We start from the raw sequence: 20,877 nt of genomic DNA, 5'->3' as shown, positions 1-20,877 counted from the left end.
CTTATATATCTCTTAATTTTTTGAAAACAAAAACATAAAGGGAGTAAGTAGTTGATTTTGTTAACCACCCGGCTTCATTTGACCTTCTCCATGGTCCTAATAAAACAATAATTTTTTCGAGATGGAAAGACAGATGTTAGGGAAAATCATACAGGATCTCCAATCTAATCAAACTCCCTTCCAATAAGCTCTGACAGAATCCTATGAGAGATTATGCCATTTGACTTTCATAAGCAGTAAGATGGTGTGACATTGGCACCCAAAACTGCCAGCAGTGGTCACCATGGGACTTATTTTGTTTGGCAGAATCTTGGTTGACTTCACAACCTGTTCCCCAGACTATTAAGATTGGTCCCAACATGCCAATGAATTCTTCGAAAAAATTATTTCTTGATGATTTTAAGCTTTATTTTCCAGTATCAAGAGAGATTTACCTAGGCTCAGAGTATTCATTTATTTTTTCCTCTTTCAGCTTTTGAAAGAGAAATTCCTTTTTTGTCTGCTTTGTGATTGCTTTTGTGTCAAACTCAGCATAAAAGCTTTTCAAATGTGACGGCATTAGCTGTTTTGTGCTTAGCTGAGCTAAGAGTACATGAATTCAATAGAGAAGTGAAATCTTGTTTGAACCTAGCTGATTTGGCTCTATAATGCTTAAAACTGTCTGAGGCAAGAAATCCTATAATTTATCAAATTATTAAATAAACATTTCCAAGTTCACAAAATATCTCTATTTTGAAGACATTCTTTAGGGAATTTGAAACATAGGATGTACTGTAATCATGTAACTAATTCAAAACGTTGTACTTGTTATATATAGTAAATACAGTAGCTACTTGAAGATCCCCAATTATTTTACAAGGAAAGAAACCAATGGAAAACCTTTTCAAATAGGTTTCACTGGAACCTTTTCAAATATGTTCTACTGTTGTAGAACATTGTAGTTTTCGTTATTTTGGGGGGATGGGTAGTAGTAGATGATATGCACAGCAGTGGAAGCTGAATTCTTTTTTTCCATGTTTTATTTACTTTTGACTTGCACACAATTAAGTCAGCAAATTGATTCATACTGGTAGTTTGAGGTTTGGATTTCTGACACTATAATGAAAAAAACATCAGAAATCTTCTTGCCAGGACCTGTCATTGTTTCATGCATTTTCTTTATTCCCTTTTGTTCTCCCCTAAAGCTTCCACATGATTAAGGGGAAAGAATCAATAACCTAGTAGTACTTTTCCTCCCAAAGTATGTACGAAGCTATTAAACTTTGGAAAGCATACAACCAGAGTGCTTCCTACATCACTGATAGAGCAGAGGAAGTAATGAGCTAGTTTCCCCAGGTACTGCTATACTGTATAAATATTTAATGCAGACTCCCCAAGACTTGAATAGCATTATGCTCTGAGTACATCATATTTTGCCTTATTTCCTTTTCATAGCTTAACTTCTATCATGCTTGAAAATATAATGTAGCAACTGTGTAAACTCATTCCTCCGTAAAAGCAACAAACTGCAAAAATTGTCAAAATTGGCTTTTTGAACTCTGGAAATTAACCAAAGGTTTACAACATTATATAAACTGCTGAACTTCAGTAAGAAAAGCGAGTTTGGAGGCTTTTTAACTTGGCTAATCCCCATCACTTTCTCCCAGCTCTATAGTAGCTTTGAGAATCAGTAGCCTTAGAGCCATCAGAGAGGAAAGACCAGGATTGGACTTCCTCAGAAAGACTCATTTAATTCTCAGAGCTTGATTACTATTTTACGTGTCTTGCAGCTCCCAAGAACAAACTTTTACCCAAGTTCTTGCCATTATTTGACCTGACTTTGCACGAACTCCCCAGAAAAAGCCCTATCCTCAAAAAGTTTATCCAAAACAACCAGCAGCATTGTTTAAATAGTAACTGCAGGAGGCTGTGATACCAGTTGAGGCAATCATGGTCTAGAGAAAAACTGAAAAGGAAAATCTGGGGAATGAGATGTCCCCAGAGGTCTTTGAAAAGCTCTGACATTTCCCTGGGGAATCTAGAAGTCTATGTGCATGTCTTGCCAAATAGAAAATATCAATAAAGAAATATAAATTACAAACAGGAATCAAATAGAGATCCTGGGGTTTGAAAGTATAGTAATTGAAATTTTTACTAGAGGGGCTCAACCTCAGATTTGAGCTGTCAGAAGAGTCAGTGAACTTGAAGACAGGTCAATGGCAATACTCCACACAGAGGAAAAGAGAGAAGAAAATAATTAAAAATATAGGAAGCAAAAACTGACAGAATTGAAGGGAGAAAGAAACAATTCAACAAAAACAAAGACTTCAGTCTCCTACTTTGAGTAATTGATAAACTGGGAAGAAGATCAACAAGGAAATAGGAGACTTAGTAAAACACTATGAAATAGCAAGACCTAGCAGTCTTCTATAGAACATCCCATTCAATGATAACAGAGTATATATTCTTCTCAATGGCATATGGAATGTTCTCTAGGATAGATGATATGCTAGGTCACAAAACAAGGCTCAATGCATTTATAAGAATTACAATCACATAATGGAGGGTCTCTAACCATAATTAAATAAAATTAAAAATCAGGAAAGCAAACTTGGGATACACAAATATGAGAAAATGATGCAGCCCATTTTTAAATAACCAATAGGTCAAAACATAAATCACAAAGAAAATCCAAAAATACTTTGATATGAATGGAAATAAAAACACAACACACTGAAACTTAGGAGATGTAACTATTGAATTTTGAGAGTAGAATTTATAACTGTAAATTCCTAGATTAAAAAAGAAGAAAGATCTCAAACAAGTAACTCAATCTTCTACCTTAAGAAGCTAGAAAAAGAAAATTAAACCTAAAGCAAGCAAAAGGAAGTAAGTAATAATGATTAGAGTGAAATCAATGAAATAGGAAAGAAAAATGAGGGAAAATCATGAAAATTGAAAGTTAATGAAAAGATCAACAATTTTGATAACACTTTAATTGGACTAAACATGAAGAGACACAGGGCTCAATTTACGCATCTTAGAAATGAAAGAGAACATATAGCTATCAGACTTGTAGAAATAAAAAGGATTATAAGAGGATATTATGAGTGGAAGAAATAAGAAATATGAGTAGACCTAGAACAAGTAAAGAAATTGAATTCATAATTTTAAAAATTTCCCAAACCCAGATGGCTTCATTGGTGAATTTTGCCAAATATTTATTTTGTTTTAATTTTTTTTAGAAAGAGAGAAAGCATGAGCAGGGGAGAGGGGCAGAGGAAGAGGGAGAATCTATGCTAGGTACAAGGCTCAGTCCCATGACTCTGGAATTGTGACCTAAACTGAATCCAAGAGTCGGATGCTTAACTAACTGGGACACCCAGGTGCCCCAAAGATGGATTAATACCAGGCTTTCACAAGCTCTTCCAAAAAGTACAAGATAAAGGAATATTTCCCAGCTAAACTTATCACCAGAAAAAACTACAAACCAACATACCTCATGAATAGAGACTCAAAAAGCCTTATGAAAAATACTATCAAACCTAATACAGCAGTATATTAAAAGGATTATGTACCATACCCAAGTGAAATTTATTCCAGGAATACAAGATTAGTTTAACATACAAAATTGAATCAACACACAGATTTTTCTTGACTTACAATGGGGTTGTCTCAGTAAACCCACCATAAGTTGAAAATATTGTAAACCAAAAATGTAGTACACCTTACCTACCAACCATCAAAGTTTAGCTAACCCACCTTAAACATGCTCAGAACACTTACATTGGCCAACAGTTAGGCAAAACCACCGAACACAAAGTCTATTTTATAATAAAGTGTTGGCTATTTCATGTAAATTATTGACTACTGTACTGAAAGTGAAAAACAGAGTGGTTATGTGGGTACAGAATGGTCCTAAGTGCATCAGTTGCTTACCCTCATGATAACATGACTGATTCGGAGCTGCAGTTCACTGCCACTGCCCAGCATCATGATATGCATCATACTGCATCACTAGTCTGGGAAAAGATCAAAACTGAAAATTGGAAGTATGCTTTGCACTGAGTATCTGTCACTTTCACACCATTTTACAATTTTTAAAAAGTCCTAAGTTGAACCATCATAAAGTTGGGGCTATCTGTAGCTGTAGAAAACACATTTGACAAAGTCCAAAACCCTTTCATGAAAACACACACACACACACACACACACACACACATTCAAAAAATTAGAAATAGAAGGTATTGTGCATTGAATAGTGTCTCCTTAAAAGATGTGTTAAAGATCCAACCTCTGTTACTTATGAATGTGTCCATATTTGGAAATAGGGTCATTGTAGATGTGATCAAGTTCAGATGAGGTCCTACTAGAGTAGGCTGAGTTCTTAATCAAATATGACAGGTGTCTTTATAAAAGGAGGAAAAGAGTCATACAGAGAGAGAAGAATGCCACGTAAAGATATTGATGACAGAGAAAACACTGTGTGACAACAAAGAGATTAGAGTGTTGCAGCTCTATGTCAAGGAATACCAAGGATTGACAGGCACCACCAGAAGCTAGGAAGAGGCAGGAAAGGATTCTTCCTTCTAGGTTTTAGACGGAGCATAGGCTGCTGACACCTTACTTTTGGATATAACCTCCAGAACTGTGAGACAGTGCATTTTATCATTTTAAGCTACCCAGTTTGTGATACTTTGTCTTGGAAGTCCTAGGAAACTATTACAGAATGAAAATGCTTCAACCTAATCAAGGACATCTAAGAAAAACCTACAACCAACATCATAGTAAAAAGAATGAATGCTTTTACCTATGATCGTGCACAAGGTAAGGATGACTGCTTTCACCATGTCTATTTACCACTATACTACAAGTTAAGACAAGGGCCATTGGACAAGAAAAATAGATTAAAGACTTCTAGATTGGAATACCAAAAGTAAAACTCTATCTCTACAGATAACATCATCTTACATACAGAAAATCCCAAGGAACACACTAAAAGAATATTAGAACTAGTAAATTCAGCAAGTTTGCAGATTACAAGATCAAAATACATAAATCAATTGTTTTTCTGTATATAAGCAGTGAATAACCTGAAAAAATGAAATTCAGAAAACAGTCCATTTATAATAGCATCAAAAAATAAAATACTTAGGAATAAAAGAAATGCAAGACTTGTATACTGCCAACCTCCAAGCACTGTTGAATGAAATTAAAGAAGATCTAAATAAATAGAAAAAATATCCCATGTTCCCAGATCAAAAGACTTATTATTGTTAAGATAGCAATATGTTCAAATTTATCTACAGACTTCACGTAATCCTCATCAAAATTCTAGCTGGACTTTCTGCAGAAATAGACAAGTGGATCCTAAAATATATACTGAAATGCAAGGGACAAAACAACCTTGAGAAAACAACAAAGTTAGAGGACTCACAGTTCCCAGTTTCAAAACTTACTACAAAGCTACCATAATCAAGACAATATGGAACTGACAAGGAGATAGCAGATAGATCAATGGAAAAAAATTGAAAGTCCAGATGTAAATCTTTGCATTTAAGGTCAATTGATTTTTGACAGGATTTTTAAGACAATTCAGTGGGAAAAGAATAGTCTTTTAAAATCCTTGTGCTTGGACCACTAAATATTTGCATACAGATAATGAAGTTTGACCCCAGCTAACAACATACACACAAAATTAACTCAAAAATGGATTGTAATACAGCAAAATCGAAGAACTAAAACTTTAAAAATCTTAAAAGATAGCATAGGAGTATGATGAGTTAGGCAACGTTTTCTTATATATACATGACACCAAAAGCAAGAGTGACAAAAGAAAAAAATACATAAGTTGGACTTCCTCAAAATTAAAAACTTGTGCTGCAAGAAATGTCATGAAGGAAATGAAAAGACAGCTAAAAGAATTAGAGAAAGTATTTGCAAATACCAAATATGAGACTTGTATCTAGAATATATAAATAACTTCATAACTCAACCAAAATAAAAATATAACCCAATTATAAATCAACAAAGGATTTTAATAGACTCTTCTTCAAAGAAGATGTACAAATGGCCAATAAGCCCATGAAAAGATTGTCAACATCATTAGTCATTAGGAAAATGCAAATGAAAACCATGAGATACCACTTAATACTCACTAGGATGATTAAAGTAAAAAAGACAATAAGAAGTGTTGACACAAATGTGGAATAATTGGAACCTCATACATTGCTACTGGGGATAGAAAATGGTACAACTTTGGAAAAAAGTTTGGCAGTAACATGAAATTAAAATTACTCTCTGACCTAACAGTGCCATACTCAAGTATGTATCCAGGAGAAATAAAAACGTATGTCCACACAAAACCTTTATACAGATGTTTGTAGCAGAGTTATTAATAATAACCAAAAAGCAGAAAAACCCACATGTTTGTCAACTAATCAATGGTTTTTTAAGTGTGGTATGACCAGCAATGGAATATTATTTGTCAATAAAAATTAACAAAGTACTAGTGTCTGCTATAACATGGATGAACCTGAGAAGCACTATGCTAAGTGAAAGAAGCCAGTCAATCACAAAAGATCATATACTGTAGGAGTCCATTTGTATGAGTATCTAGTAAAGACTAGGGGAGAGACAGAATGATCAGTGGAAAGTGACTATTAATGGGCATAGGGTTTCTTCTGGGTTTGAAGAAAATGTTCCAAAAGAAGACTGTGGTTATGGCTTCCTAATTCTTTGAATATACTAAAATCCACTAAATTATACACTTAAAATGGGTAGATTTCATGCTATCTGAATTATATCTCCAAGTTGCTTTCAAAAGGGATATCTATATATCATTAAGATACAGACCTTTTCTTGATTCTTCAAATTTATAAACTGCTTTGGAAATATAGTTTCTCAACATGTATTAGCAATAGAAACTATTTTGTATGAGTCATTATACTAGCTTATTCTATCCCTTTTTATTAGGTTATTTAGATATAATAGAATTGCCCTTCTGGATATAGGGTCGTACTTGACTAGATGTATCTGTCAGGATAGTGTAACTTTACACTACAGTAACACAACCTTCATGTCTAGAGGCTTAACACAAAGTTTATATTTTGTTCATGTTACATGTCCAATGTAGATTCACAAGAGGGTTCTACTTAGCTTATTCACTGAGGGACCAAAGCTGATAACAGCTGAGTCTTGATACATACTTCCATGATTCAAGAGGCAGGGAACGTGAATAATGCCATTGGTTCATAAAACTTCTGCCTGTAAGTTGCAAGTTGTCAAAATCAGTTACATAGCCATCCTTGACTTATTGGGGTTGTGCATGGCATGAAAAGGCCCTGAATGTTTGTGGAAAAATAACATCTTTTACCATAGGAGGTTCATGGGGTTTGAAACATAGCCAAGAACAATGCCACTTTCTGAGGATCTGTCCTCTGGCATTCTCTCTGGAGTCATTTCTACTCAACCATTTCCATACCCTCTCAACCAGACTTCTTTTAGATGCCTGGAGTAGCTGGGTGATTTCTTAATTACAACACTACTTAAGCCTTTTAATAAAGTCAGCAAATTAAAGAGAGAGCCCAGATAAAGAGAATGCTTTCTAAAATGTCATAATGAAATTAAGGTAATGAAGTACCTTGCAGGGCGCTCCTCCCTTCCTTTTGTATAAAACTTATTCCAAAGAAGCCAGAAGAGAAATGGGGCCTGAAAGTAAAGAGGGAGGAAAATAAATTGTATGCCATTAGTTTAATTATGAAAATTCATTACATGAAGCCATGTAAGACAGAAAATAATGGAACTCTAATGGGTTGGCCGATAACACATTTACTAGCCTGCTCTCAGCTTGTAGTCATTGTTGAAAGGACAAAAAAGTAACAACTTTGGTATGTAGTCTTCAAAGCTATTGATTAATCATTTCCAGTAAGCTGGAAAATGAGGGCCATTTTCTTAAATAGTATCCCCTATATACAGTGTTACCTTCTAAAACAGAGTTGTTTGGTAATGTCAGAGGTTTAATAGATGAATCTTGAAGTTAATGGTGAGAGGCTTTACTTTTGAAATAGCTTCCTTATAGATATTTTAACATTTCTATTATAAATCCATAAAGAGGTTTCATAGGTCATTTTAATTCACACAAGCAAGAAATAGTGTTGCTTTTTCCCAATAAAGATTTATAGAGCATTAATTCATACTTAGGACTAAATTGTTTGGTGATTTTTTTTAATAAACCAAATCTGTATTTTTTTCTGCTGTCTTTGTTTGGCAATGTCTTATTTTATTACACACAATAATTTTCCAATCATGCTGTAATCATCAAGGAGACTATTTTATATTCTTCAGTGTTCAATTAAAATAAGCCCAATCATTTGCCTTAAATCCCTTTATATGGAAGCAGTATCTTCTTTTACTAGATTGAATGCTGAATATTGGAGTCAAGAAACCTGCATTTTGGTGACCCCTCTTTCACAGATTGGCTTTGTCATCTTCAACAAGTCACTTAACCTTTCAGAGATTTTGTATTATGGGATAAGCAATAATGGGATTGGGTCAGAGGAAGGAAATCAAAAGGAGATAACAAAAGTTGAAAGTGTATGTGTGGGTGAAGGTTCTGTATTTGAACGCCTAGTAATCTAAGGAGAGAGGTTTGGACTTTGTCTTGTAGGCAATACGGAGCCATTGGAAGGGTTTACAGAGTAGTAACATTTCAAAAATATCACTTGAGCAGCTGCTTCTGGACGGAAGGGCTGGTATGAGAGTGGAGGAAGTGAGTCAATAAAAAGTTGTTAGAGAATCCAAGCAAGAAATGGTGAAAACCTAAATTAAGGCATTGACAATGGAGGTAGATGACTTGGTATAAAGGAAAATTGTGATAAAACCATTCTTTTTGTATGCTCCCTGCCTTCTCTTCCAGTGAAGGATCAGTACATGCAGATGGAGATTGAGCTAAGGACAGAACCTTGGAGAATATCACCATTTAAGGGAAAGATAGAAAAAGAACAACTTAAGCCATAATAGATTATAGAGGAGACCCATAGAGAGGAGGCTAAGGAAGGATGGAACCTCAAGAAGAGACTAACCAATAGCACTAGTAGCTGCACATACGTTAAATGAGAACCTAAGACTTTCCACAGATTTTGGTCATTGTTGACTAAATTGGTTAACTATTTTTGCAAATGTTCTGCATAACAAAAACCTTCAAAATGCCAGTGGCACACAGTAAGCATTTAATTTTTTTCATGAGTTGACAGCTTGACTGGGGTGGCACTGCTTTATGCTGCAGGTTAATTGGGATGGCTCCCCTCTATATGTCACTCATCCTTCTCCAGGGACAAACAGGCTAACCCCGGGGCATGTTTATGTCTTTATGATGGCAGAAGTGCATAACGGCTAGCCTTACTGCAGGAGCACATTTCAAGCCTCGGTTTGTATCACTTCTATTACTACCCCATTAGGATTAGGCAAAACAAGTCATGAGGCCGAGCTTAATGTCAAGAGCCAGAAACTAAAGTCTTGTCTTTTGTAGCAGGAAATTAAAAAGTTAAATAGCAAAGGGCATGAACACAGGGTACGGTCAAGAATTGGGAGCACTAATTCCACTTACAGCAGTATCACGTCAGAATAGTTCTAGTGGGGTGGTGTTGGCAAAAGACTGATTTTGATGAGTTGTAGAGTTGCAGGAATGTAATCAAGTTGCGGCCGTGACTCAACATTTGCCCTCTAAGGAGCTTAATTGGGAAGAGAAAGACAGTGATAGAGAGCAAGTTTTGTTGTTGTTCTTTAAATAAGTGGGGAGAGAGACTTGCGTTTGAAGACTATGAAGAAAGACCCTATAGGGAAACAAGAGATTGAAAAGACACAAAGAGTACATGGAGAAAGAGCCAGAATAGATGACGATCCTGATGGAGGAATCTGCTTATCAGAGTACAACAGTCACCTCTTCCTCTGAGACTGAAGAGAAGGATGCAAGGTCTTGTCTGTATTTAATGAAATTTATGCTTGTTATGTTAAATTGTGTAATTGTAGGCAGGGTCATTTTCTGTGAAATTTCCTTGAGTTTGTATCATCAAGGTTCAGTCTGGCGACCACCCGAGATATTTCAGAGGAGATTTAATACAGATGACAACTTCCATGGCTAATGGAGTCGTGGAGAAACCCAATTCTGGAGGTTGGCAGTATCAGGATGCTATCACCATCTCAAGGGCTGAAAGGCCAACAAGTGTTACCAAAGTCCAGAAACCAGAACCATCTGGTGTAACCTCAACCACTGTAGGGCCTGCACAGCAGATAGTGACACTACAGGGATAAGGGCTATCCCTTAGGAAATGGAAACACAAAAGAAGACCCTGCCCACACAGAGAGAAGGGAGATATACTTTAGTTTCAACCTTCTTTCCTCCTGTTCTTCCATGTTCTACCAAGGCCTGTCACTATCCTAACACATCTGGAAACCAACGAGCATGAAATCCTGGGAAACCTTGGTCCCCCTTAGAAGGGGCTTAGTTCATCCATAATGCTGAGTAGAGTAGGAGATTGCCAGAGAATGGATCTAAGAGCTAATACGCTCTTCACCGTTAGCTCACAGAACTGGATTTTTAAAATGTATTTCTTAGTTCATGTATGCCAATACAGTATCCTCGGCAAAAGAAGAGAAATCCACTATGTAGAACTTTTTCTCCATGAATATATTAGGATGCAATTTTACTGTTTTCCAAGCAGTTTTATTTTGAGTTTGACCTCATGACAAACCTGAGGCATGGGAAGAATAAGTCACTCCATCCTATTTTACACACAACAAAACTGGGACTAAGAAGGTTAATGACTTTCTTAAGATCAAACAGCAAAACAATGGCCAAATAAGACTTCCTGGGAAGATGCCTTTTCATTTCTCTGCCTTGCCTTTCATTCGAGAAGCTCCTTTGAGTCACAGTCATTAAAAAATTTAAACTCTAGTTCACCTGGAACAAATGTTAATTTCATTTGTAGGTGACCATCCCAAAACACATTTTATAAGGAAACATAAAGAATACTCAACCTCAATTTTTAAAATTATAGGTCTATATACTCACATTTATCATCTAAATTAAAAGGAGCATGTTAGAGCTATAGCATTATAGAAAATGTCTGAAAAAACAGTGAGGCTGTTACTTTACATTCAGTAGAGGCTTACCCTCTGGTGAATATAGTGTGGTTCATTAAAAATGGTAGTATTAGCAATAGAATTAGTGGTACTAGAGGAGGAGGAGCAGCAGTGGCAGCAATAGAAAGAGTAGTAACAGTAATAGTATCCAGCACAGCTTAAAGGAATTAGGAACAGAGCAGCAAGAGCACCCCAAACCCAGCAGAAGAAGAGATATAATAAAGATCAAGGCAGAAATAAATAGTATAGAATCCAAAACAACAGTTGAACAGATCAATGAAACCAAGAATGGTTTTTTAAAAAACAAACAAAAGTGATAAACCTCTAGCCAGGCTTCTCAAAGAGAAAAGAGAATGGGTGCCTGGGTGGTTCAGTCAGTTAAGCGTCTGACTCTGGCTCAGGTCATAATCTCGTGGGGGCTCTGTGCTGACAGCTAGCTCAGATTCTGGAGCCTGTCTTCACATTCTGTGTCTCCCTCTCTCTCTGACCCTCCCCTATTCACGCTGTCTCTCTCTGTCTCTCAAAAACAAATAAAAACTATAAAAAATTTTTATTAAAAATTTAAAGAAAAAAAGAAAAGAGAGCACCCAAATAGACAAAATCACGAATGAAAATGGATTTATTACAACCAATCCCTCAGAAATGCAAGCAATTATCAGGGAATACTATGAAAAATTATATGCCAACAAATGGGACAATCTAGAAGAAATGGACAAATTCCTAAACACACACACACTACCAAAATTCAAATGGGAAGAGATAGAAAATCTGAACAGACCCATAAGCAGTGAAGAAATTGAATCAGTTATCAAAAATATCCCAAAAAATAAGAGCTCTGGGCCACATGGCTTCCCTGGGGAATTCTACCAGACATTTAAAGCAGAGTTAATACCCATTCTTCTCAAGCTATTCCAAAAAACAGAAATGGGAGGGAAACTTCCAGACTCATTTTACAAAGCCAGCATCACTTTGATTCCCAAACCAGACAGAGACTCAGCAAAAAAAAGAGAACTACATGCCAATATCCTTGATGAATACAGATGCAAAAATCCTTAGCAAGATACTAGCAAATCGAATTCAACGGCATATAAAAAAAATAACCACCATGATCAAGTGGGATTCATTCCTGGGTTACAGGGCTGGTTCAGTATTCGCAAATCCATCAATGTGATCCATCACATTAACAAAAGAAAAGACAAAAACCATATGATCCTGTCAATAAATGCAGAAAAATCATTTGACAAAATAAAGCATCCTTTCTTAATAAAGACCCTCGAGAAATTCAGGATAGAAGGAACTTACTTAAACATTATAAAAGCCATTTATGAAAAGCCCACAACTAACATCATCCTCAATGGGGAAAAACTGAGAACTTTCCCCCTGAGATCAGGAACACGACAGGGGTGTCCACTCTCACCACTGCTGTTTAACATAGCGCAGGAAGTCCTAGCATGAAGAGACACTTCTCCAAAGAGGACATCCAGATGGCCCACAGACACATGAAACTATGCTCAGCCATCACTCATCATCAGAGAAATACAAATCAAAACCACACTGAGATACCAACTCATGCTGGTCAGAGTGGCTAAAATGAACAAATCATGAGACTATAGATGCTGGCGAGGGTGTGGAGAGACAGGCACCCTCCTACCATGTTGATGGAAATGTAAAATGGTGCAGCTGCTCTGAAAAACAGTGTGGAGGTTCCTCAAAAAACTATCAATAGAATTCCTCTATGACCCAGCAATAGCACTTCTGGGGATCTACCCAAGGGATACAGAAGTCCTGATGCATAGGAGCACATGACCCCAATGTTCATAGCACTTTCAACAATAGCCAAATCATGGAAAGAGACCAAATGTCCATCAACTGATGAATGGATCAAGAAGATGTGTTTTATGTGTACAGTGGAATACTACATGGCAATGAGAAAGAATGAAATCTGGCCATTTGTAGCATCATCAATAGAACTCAAGGGTGTTATGCTAAGTGAAATAAGTCAGGCAGAGAAGGATAGATACCATATGTTTTCACTCATAGGTCTAACAGGAGAAACCTAACAGAGGACCATGGAAAGGGGAAGGGGGAAAAATAGTTAAGAAAAGGGAGGGAGGTAAACCATAAGAGACTCTTAAATACTAAGAACAAACTGAGGGTTGGTGGGGTTGGGGGAGAGGGGAAAAGAAACGATGGGCACGAAGAAGGACACTTGAGGGGTTGAGCAGTGCGTATTATATGGAAATCAACTTGACAATATAAAAGAAAAAAATAGTAATCAGCGCAATTATTATAGCTAATAAATTTAATACTTTGGATACACCAGATACCATTCTAAATGCTTTCCCTGGATTTTCTAAATTAATCCTCATGATAATCTTTCAGGGTAAATGCTGTTACTGTACCCATTTTAAAAAGTAGGAAACTGAGGCACAGAAAAGATCATTAACTTTCCCATTTGTCACATAACTAGTAAGTGATCAAGCTAGGATTCAAATACATCAGGCCCAAACTTTTAACTGCTCTCTCTCCTCTATTGTTTTCTCCCATGTAGGGCCAATACCCTAAAAAGAATTCTTACAAACAAAAGATAAGGGAAGACAAATATTAAAATTAAAAATTTTTAATAGTCAGAATTCTTGAAATTAACTCAGGTTGTCCCATAGTTCACAGTCATTTTTCTGCCTAAAATACGGTGCATAAAATACCAAGCACATATTATAGCAGCACCATATTTGCTTTGAATATGAAACATTTCTCTCCTGGTTGGGGACACAATCTCTTAGGAAATTAGCATTTTAAATTCTTCATAGAAAACACACACACACACACACACACATATATATGAACCCACAAAAAATCATCTTTTTTATAGACTACTGTTTACAGTATTTCCCATTTCTTCACACACTGTGATCACCATACAAACAATTCCCTGTAGTGTATGCCATTGCAAATGGAATTCAGAAATAAGAAGTGTGTGTGAATTCTTTTTTTTTTTTTTGAATTTACACTCTGTGGTCTAGAGCTATCCCAGTAGTAAATTTCACGGTAGTAAGCAAAACTGGTCAAGGTCATTGTCCCTAGCTTGAAGGACACTTGGTTAAAGAAAGCCCAGGTAGGTCAACATATGACCTTCGGAGGAAGGGAAACAGTGTGCTCCGGTGAATGTCTTTAAGAAGGGAGACAAGAATGCTGTAGTTGAGAACCTCAGAGTTTGGATAAGGGCCTTTGCCCTGTCATTGTTACTCAAGGTCAGAGGGATTTTCTTCAGTGATGGTGAGGGCTTAGACAGGATTTCCTTTGGAATGAAAATCCGAATATCAATGTGAATACAAATTTGAAGAAAAGTATGTACCTTGTGCTTTTTTTTTTTTGTCTTTCAAGAATGAAAGTTTATCAAAAAGTTCTGTTTTGAAATCTAGCCTCACTCTTTTAACTCTTGACAATGAAGTCTCTATCTTTAGCTTTATGTTTCATTCAAGAGTGTGGAAAATTCTACCATACTTTTCAACTTAAACTTCCAGGCAGTTTTTATGATCTATAGATTAAAACCAAAGAGTGTATATCCTTTTTAATCTAGACTTTTCAAGTAGCAGCCCCTGAGTGAGAGGTGGCTTCCAAAATTATTTATCTTTATCTTCTTAGGTAACATAAATGATATTAATTACCTTTATTAAAATTTTAATTTATATTTTATATTCCTAAATGTATATACATATGCTCTGATGTTGGTTTATCATATTTCTTTAATAGAGAAAGGTATTCTTAAGAAGGAATTAACTTGGAAAAAGGTAACCAGTTATTGGTCTCCGTTTTGTGAATTCTTATCCTACCAGTTAGGATTTAATAGATAATATGATCTTCTTCAAAATGCAAATGCCACCTTATGAATAAAAAGGGCTACTTATAAGTACACATTACTTTAACACTGTAGGTTTTGCCTAAGTAAGGAGGGTAAGGGACAGAAAGGTAATCTTTTACCATAAGACATTTCTAGAAAGGGAAGGCCTCGGGAGTGTGTGTTTCACCTTAGAAAGGCCTTTGAACAGTATGAGGATCCAAAAAGTAGAAAATGGGAGAGCCAGAAGGCTGGGTAAAATGAGTATATAAGGGAAGGCAGACATTCCACCAGCATAAACTTTAATTGCTTTCTAGTGCAGCGGCTATCCTTTGCCTTTAAAACTCTCTCCCTTTATCCTTTCATAGCGAAAGTTAGTAATATTGGCTGTAGATGCTTGGTACTAATTTTGTTTTGGGGGTCTATTTGTTGTATGCAATAAATGGAATTATTTCATTTGATTCAAGAATAGGATGTTCTAGGGACGCCTGGGTGGCTCAGTTGGTTAAGCATCTGACTCTTGATTTTGGCTCAGGTCATGATCTCACAGTTTGTGAGACTGAGCCCCCTTTCAGGCCCTGCCCTGACAGCACAGAGCCTGCTTGGGAGTGTCTCTCTCTCTCTCCCTCTTTCTCTGCCCCTCCCTTGCTTGCTTTTTCTTTCTCTCCCTTCCTCTCTCTCTCTCAAAATAAATAAATAAATACTAAAATAAAGACTAGGATATTCTAGTTAACTGGGAAATTCCAGATTTTATATACATTACACATTTTCCAGGAATAGGAGTCCACCCAAATATACTGAAACTATGCCAAAATTACTCCTGTTTGATTTTTATTGCATAAACGTCATACCAACCTGAAAGAACAAATATTAAAACAGAAATGACTACTCTTTAGAAACATCAATTAATTTCAGTTTCCTCTGCTCCCCTTCTAGTTCATGACTTAGAGATTTCAGAAATACAGTCTAGATAGAAATTGTGTTTTGTTTCTTACTTGTGATTTGGGTGCACATTTACTGCACATTAGACCATTGGGTTGATATATTGTGTTATTTTAATGTTCCTTTATTAAAAATTGAAAATTTCTCCTTTTTTGTACTATAATAGGTAATGATGGTCTTTATTCCTATAATGGATTTCTCTTCTTTTAAATATTTTATTAGGAGGAAATACCAAAAGTAAAATTACTAGGTCAATGGGAGTAAGCATTTATATGTCATTTGATATCTATTTCCAGATTGTCCTGATAGATATTGTACCCAGCAGTAGCACGTGGATATGCTAGTTTTACCACAGTCCTTCCAGCTTTGGGTCTTATTTTTTATTAATTTAATTGGTGTCAAATTATACCATCTTGATTTAATACTCTATTTTTTTCATGTTTATGTTTGAGGGAAAGAAAGACAGAGCATGAGCAGGGGAGGGGCAGAGCGAGAGGGAGACACAGAATCCAAAGCAGGCTCCAGGCTCTGAGCTGTCAGCACAGAGCCCAACGCTGGGCTCGAACTCATGAACTGCGAGATCATGACCTGAGCCGAAGTCAGACATTCTACCAACTGAGCCTCCCAGGCACCCCAATTTTTTTCTTGTTTTAAAGTTAATTTTTAAAATATAAATCTTTTATTCTTTCTCTTACTTGAATATCTTATTTGTGATCCTTCATCCATTCATCAAGGGCTTTACCTACCATTTGGGATTTGATATAACTATCTTAGCAATTGAATATTACCTTAATGCTAAGAAGCCTCCTTCATGCACTTATAGGAGTGGTTAATATTCTTCCAGATAATCCTGCCATTGCCTTATTTATTTTTGTATGGTGTTTTCAGCAATGAAACACATAGCTTGATAATACTTAATTGTCAAAAACAAGGAAACACAGGTCATTTGGTTTAGCAAGATTCTTACATTTGAAATTTTATTCTAATTTTAAAACAGGATAGTTGTTAAAGTATTTTGAATAAACTGGTCCTTCAGAAAAAAGTTCATAACAAGAATAACAGTGGCATTCTTTTGATGTTTAGTATTTTCTATATGCAGCTGTAGTTGAATGCCAGTAGATGGCACTAATTACATAAACAATTCAACAAGTTAATGAAGAAGGAAAGAAATACATGAGATTTGTTTTCCATTCAAATTTTATATCTGCTTCATAGTCACCAACGATATGGGAGCTTATTTTTATAGTTTGTTCTCTCCCATAAGAGAAACAATTAAGCCCAGCTGATTGCCAATTGATTGCTACTAAATCAAAATACCCAATACTGAGGATTGCTCAAGATGCTGCATTTGAAAAGTTTTCTCATGAAAAGTGGGTTAGTTTATACTGTCATGATTGACTAAATCACAGGGTAGGTTCAAAGTAATCACGTAGACGTGTTCTGACCTGAGGATTCAAAAGCTATTTATGAAAAATTGTGAGAAACTGTAACTCAAAATTTCAGAGAAAACTAACATTCATTTTCTTTCCCATATGCATCCACAGCAGTTGGCCAAAGACCTCCGCCAGTGGCAGATAAATGTAGATGTGGCAAATGATTTGGCCCTGAAACTTCTCCGGGATTATTCTTCAGATGATACGAGAAAAGTCCACATGATAACAGAGAACATCAATGCCTCTTGGGCAAGCATTCATAAAAGGTAGGAACTACATTATCTTTAAACCTTTTGTTGACTATAGTGATGGATGTGGTGGTGACAATGGGTGGACAATGCAGATTTGTTTTCCTAATCCTGCTAAACTGGGGCTTTGGAGGGTCCAAGGTGACAGATGCCAACTAAATTCACAGGCCTGCCTAAGTCCTCTAGAATTTTAAAGACGAGGGAGAAGATTGGTGAAATTAAATGATTTGCCCACAGTTTGCAAAGGTAGTGAAATAACTAAGAGTTAAGACAGACACAAAATACTGATTTATAGCTAGAAGAGCCATTTATCAGTATGTTTTGAGAAGTCTACCCAAAGAAATATCATTCTATTCCACAGTGGCACATGCTGCCCTATTCTTAATCTGACAAGGAATTCAGTTTGGGTTTCATGATGGAATTATAGCTGTCCGTGGTACCATCTTTGTATCTCACTCCACATATGCACTGGGAAAATCCGTGTAGCATAACATGACTCATAGCTTCATTTCCCATTCTATAACAATGAAAATTAACAGCTCTTAGAGACGCTGCTTCCTCACACTAGGTTCTGTGTCTTTATTATCCACTCTCTTAACCCCTTGTGCTTTTCTTTAATAGCATTTATCCTAATTTTAATTAAAAACCTGAATTATGTAACTGGTTGTTTAATGTTTGTCCTTCATGTTAGTCTAAAGTCCCTCAGGACAGAGACTGTCTTTATTACTTGACACATCTGGAGGTCCTAAACCAAGGGATGCAGTGGGGAGCTGGTAAATATTTGTTGAATGATGATTCCCTCTGCATAACATAGCGCTACCTTGTTCGTGCTATGGTATAGTAAGGACTATTGGGTCCTCATTTTTAGTTCTGTCAGAAAATAGGGGCAAAAAGAGCACCTACCTTTTTTCCCTCAATGATGAGGAAGACCACAGTCCAAGGTAAATAAGTCCCAGAAGATGACATGAATTACCGAAGAAGTCCATTTAGTGGCCTTTATGAAGAAGAAGGAAAGGCCACCACCAAGAGAGAGGGAAAAACTAACAGATTTTGAACTCAGAGCAGAAACTCTTAGGAGTTATGAGCTACTGATACATGGAAATTGTGAAAGCAGGTAAACCTTGACATCAAATCAGGGATTAAAAAGTGAAATCTCCTGCAAAATTAGATTTTTGCTGGTGGCCCTAAGGCCATCTTGAATTCCAAATAGTTGGTGTTCAGATGACCATGGAAAAGAAGATTCAACCTGAAGTTGGGGAGTTCTATTTGAGGCCCTATCTAAAGGACCTTGGTGGAGAGAGGGTGAGCTTGAATACAGGAGTGATAATTGGAAAAAATCCTTAAAGTTACTGCCTCCCCTCAGTGGCAAGGTTTGAACTTTGTGTTTTAAATACAGACCCAGTGTCTGTTGAATTAAATAAAGGCATATTAGGCTTAGGAAGGCTTATTTATATGTGATCAAATGGTATCAGAGACTCACTAGTTAGATACCAATAGGAAATGCTTCTTCAAGAGAAGCCTCTTTGGGGAAGCAAAAAAATATCAGAAATTAATATGGTGAGTTGAGGGTGTGTAAGCTAATAATGGGCCAAAAAGAAAACTTGTTTGTGGTGCAAAATGTGAGCTTCAAGGGAGATGTCTGCCATCTGTGCTGCTCTTTCTGTAAGTCCCCTGTCTCCACATTCCCATGCTTCTCCGGTGTCCAAGCATCTCTCTTAATCACTTTTTTAAGGTCTTTGGATTATTCTGAGGGGGGCTTTCAGTTTATACTTTTTTGACTAGGTCCATAAAAATCTACCACCTAAGGAAGAGACATACTTATTTCTCCAATGGGTAAAGTCAAAATAGAATGTTAGCAGCCAAATTACATTTTCCACTGGCCCATACACAATCTAAAGTTTGCCAGATTAATTTTACTGAAGCTTCTAAAGTTCTTCCTGTTCCATTCGCACATGTACTTGGAAAATTTATCCACTTGTGTGGTTGCCTTCCCTTGGTGACTATTAATTTGTATCATATGCACCTAAGAATGATCTTTTGACTTTCAGACCTAGCCTACTGACTATCCCTCTGGAACTTCAAACTAAATGGGCCCAAAGCTGAACTCATTTTTGCCCTCTTCCAACCTTTCTCTAAAGGTAGCCTACTTTTCTTCCTATGATCCTTCTCCATTGAACATTACTACAACCCATTCAGGTGCCAAATGGAAACTCATGCTTGACTCTTCCTTTTACAATCCCAAGAGCTAAGTTATCACAAGGCTATTTACTGCTGAAATAGATTTCAAATCCAGCCACTTCTCTTTATCCTTCCTCCTCAACTGTCACGTTTTGCCTCAGTGACCATATCATTCACCTAACGGGTTTCCCTCCTTCTAGTCTTCCTCCTTCCTATCCATTCTTTACATAAAGTGCAAGCTGATCTTTCTAAATACACTATATTTATGTAACTCGCTCTCCTCCCACTTTTAAAGCCTCTAGTGGCTTATCCATTATTATTTGAAGATAGTCATACGCGTTTAAATGAGTTCAGGGTCTTGTGTGATTCAGCCTTTCCTTAAAACTCAAGCCTAATTTTCTGCTCTTCCTCAATCTTCCCTCTCAGCGCTCCTCATATGTAATTAAGTAACACTGAGATCTTGGCAATTCCTCATCCTGTGTTCTGTCTTCTCTACTATCTCCTGACCTTACACACACACACACACACACGAGTGTATGTGTGTGTATATATATATATATACACACACACACATACATACATATATACTTATACATATAAGTGTACTTATATATACTTATATTTAATATATATTTATATCTGCCTGGTTGCATTCTATTCATTATTCATGTCCCAGTGTAAATAGCAATTCCTTCAGGAAGACTTTTCTAACTACTAACCTCAAAGTGCACACTCTTAGGCCCCTATCATAGGCCCCCTATTATAGTGCTTACCTCACTACTTAAGTGTTTGCTGGTCTTTGTCTCTTATGAGAATGTTGGCTCTGTGAAGGTATGCACATTGGCTGCTTGTCCACCATATTACCTTGCACTTAGCTTTGCCCATAGTAACTATCCCCAACACATTTTTTATTAAATAGGTAAATGAACAAATGAAAAACAACTAAATACAAGTGTTCTGGTGTGTCAATAACTCAACACAGAAGAAAAATGTATCCATTAGGATTGCTTTCGGTTTCAAATACCAAAACTCAAGTTCATTAGCTTGCCCAACAAAGGTTTATTTGTCTCATTTGTTGAGCAGTTCAGAGGTAGGAAGATGACTGACATTGGCTCAG

The 20,877-nt window shown here is 36.5% G+C and overlaps 1 protein-coding gene across 9 annotated transcripts in view; it reads left to right on the top strand.

The window, feature by feature from the left end:
• Positions 1-20,877, top strand: part of DMD (dystrophin) — a 1,657,593-nt gene that overhangs the window by 1,119,001 nt on the left and 517,715 nt on the right. For 8 of the 9 annotated variants that reach the window (XM_029929472.1, XM_029929470.1, XM_029929468.1 and 5 more), the window contains one exon: positions 17,446-17,600. In XM_029929472.1, the coding sequence (XP_029785332.1) occupies positions 17,446-17,600 (155 nt within the window). The remainder of the gene's footprint in view (positions 1-17,445; positions 17,601-20,877) is intronic. The other variant, XM_029929473.1, reaches the window with a different exon arrangement.

Source organism: Suricata suricatta, chromosome X, assembly GCF_006229205.1.
Source record: "Suricata suricatta isolate VVHF042 chromosome X, meerkat_22Aug2017_6uvM2_HiC, whole genome shotgun sequence".
Taxonomy (NCBI): Eukaryota; Metazoa; Chordata; class Mammalia; order Carnivora; family Herpestidae; genus Suricata; species Suricata suricatta.
The sequence above is the reverse complement of the archived record's forward strand: the minus strand, read 5'-3'. Positions and strand labels throughout refer to the sequence as shown.